Source organism: Trichinella spiralis, assembly GCF_000181795.1.
Source record: "Trichinella spiralis strain ISS 195 chromosome Unknown Scfld1557, whole genome shotgun sequence".
Classification (NCBI taxonomy): Eukaryota; Metazoa; Nematoda; class Enoplea; order Trichinellida; family Trichinellidae; genus Trichinella; species Trichinella spiralis.
Genome location: NW_003528496.1, coordinates 628,496 through 630,078, shown reverse-complemented (window position 1 = coordinate 630,078; position 1,583 = coordinate 628,496). Strand labels below are relative to the sequence as shown.

Genomic DNA, 1,583 nt, shown 5'->3' with positions numbered 1-1,583 from the left:
GAAAAAAGACTTTAAGGTCTAATAAAATAGCGAGATTACGGACTAATAAAATAGCGAGGACAACGACCAATAAATGAACAGTGGGACCGAATGGGAATAAAATTGAGCCCAACTGGGACCATCCCATTTCTGAAGCTAGTAAAATCAATTATAAACAATAATATCGTACTGAAATAATTTATATAAATTTATACCTAGTCGTCAAGTTGAATTTACTGTAAAATAAATGAATACTTCAAACTGAAAAAACTAGAAAATTGAGTTAGGTTTTTCTGTTTACATTAGAATAAACTAAGCAAGCGTGACACGCCCTACGAGCCGATCAAGCTGTGACGTTAGATCAGCCAACGGTTGCTCATTACACCACGCGACGTTAACTGAATAAATAGACTACTTGGCCAGAAATGACTGTCAAGAATACACTGACAGACAAGTGGAGAAAACTTCTGATTTTATTCCTCTGAAAATTAACAAACCAAAAAAACTATTCTCATAAAAAGTTAATTTTAATTTAAAATACATTAATTTTACTTTTTTACCTAGTTAACATTCACATCAGCAAATATGCTGATAATGTCATTGAGATTATTGATTGATTATTATCATGAAAATATGCTAATATGCATCACTCATTGTCATATAAAATGAAAATTCGACATTATAATAGCTTTTACAAAAATGTTTTTATAAAACATTTATAATAAGCAATGGAACTGTAAACAAAAGTTTAAGTCTGAAATCAGAGATTAAATTTCAACTTATCAAGCTTATGAAAATTTGTCTGCATTGCCAGTCTTGAATAATAGCAATCCATATGATGCATTAATCGTTAAAAATGTCAATGACAGCGTTGCGAACAACTGGTCATGTAATTGAAAGATCGGTGATGAAATGTCGATGATATATGAATATTCATTTATTCAAAAACAGCAAAAAACGTCTCTATACTAGCATTTCACATAAAAAATATCAACTATAGTTGAAATTATTGATAATTTTTACCTATAACTAACATGTTCTCATGATAAATTAATTGTTAAATTTGAAATAAAAATTTGATATCACAAAAATGTACGATCATTAAAGAGTCATCACTAACTCAAATTGTTCACAAATTAGTTCATTATTAATTGATCAAAACTGATTACAAGACAGACAAAAAGAATACAGAATTAGCCCACTGAAATAGCAACGTGGACAAGATTTTTCTTAAAGATAAACTAAAAAAAACATTTTGAATTTGAAAAGTTTCAATGAATAAAAAAATCCATTTCCCTTATCATTTCATTCCATTGTTACTTTAACGAATACTTAATAATGAATGAAATTTTCAAAACAATACTCTTTTCAAAGTACTGAAACTGTTCAGTGTTATTACATTCCAAAAGTTCATGCTCATCCTTTGTCGCGACATGTCACTACGGTCAACTTTACATTAACACTTACTGAGGTGTTCCCCTTTGGTCCCACAATGTTCTCTTTCGGTCCCACTGCTCACTTATTGGTCATTGACCACGCTATTTTATTAGACCGTAAAGTCTTTGTCGTATTGGTTTTTCCCTGTCTAACTGCTCATTGATTCA

At 30.1% G+C, this 1,583-nt stretch overlaps 1 protein-coding gene across 1 annotated transcript; it reads left to right on the top strand.

The window, feature by feature from the left end:
• Positions 1–835: 835 nt before the first annotated feature.
• On the top strand, positions 836–1,552 carry Tsp_04664 (hypothetical protein; the record flags this gene model as incomplete). Its single annotated transcript, XM_003369193.1, has 2 exons — positions 836–868; positions 1,370–1,552. Coding segments are annotated over exons 1-2 (216 nt in total), but the record flags the coding sequence as incomplete, so codon positions are not given.
• Positions 1,553–1,583: the final 31 nt, after the last annotated feature.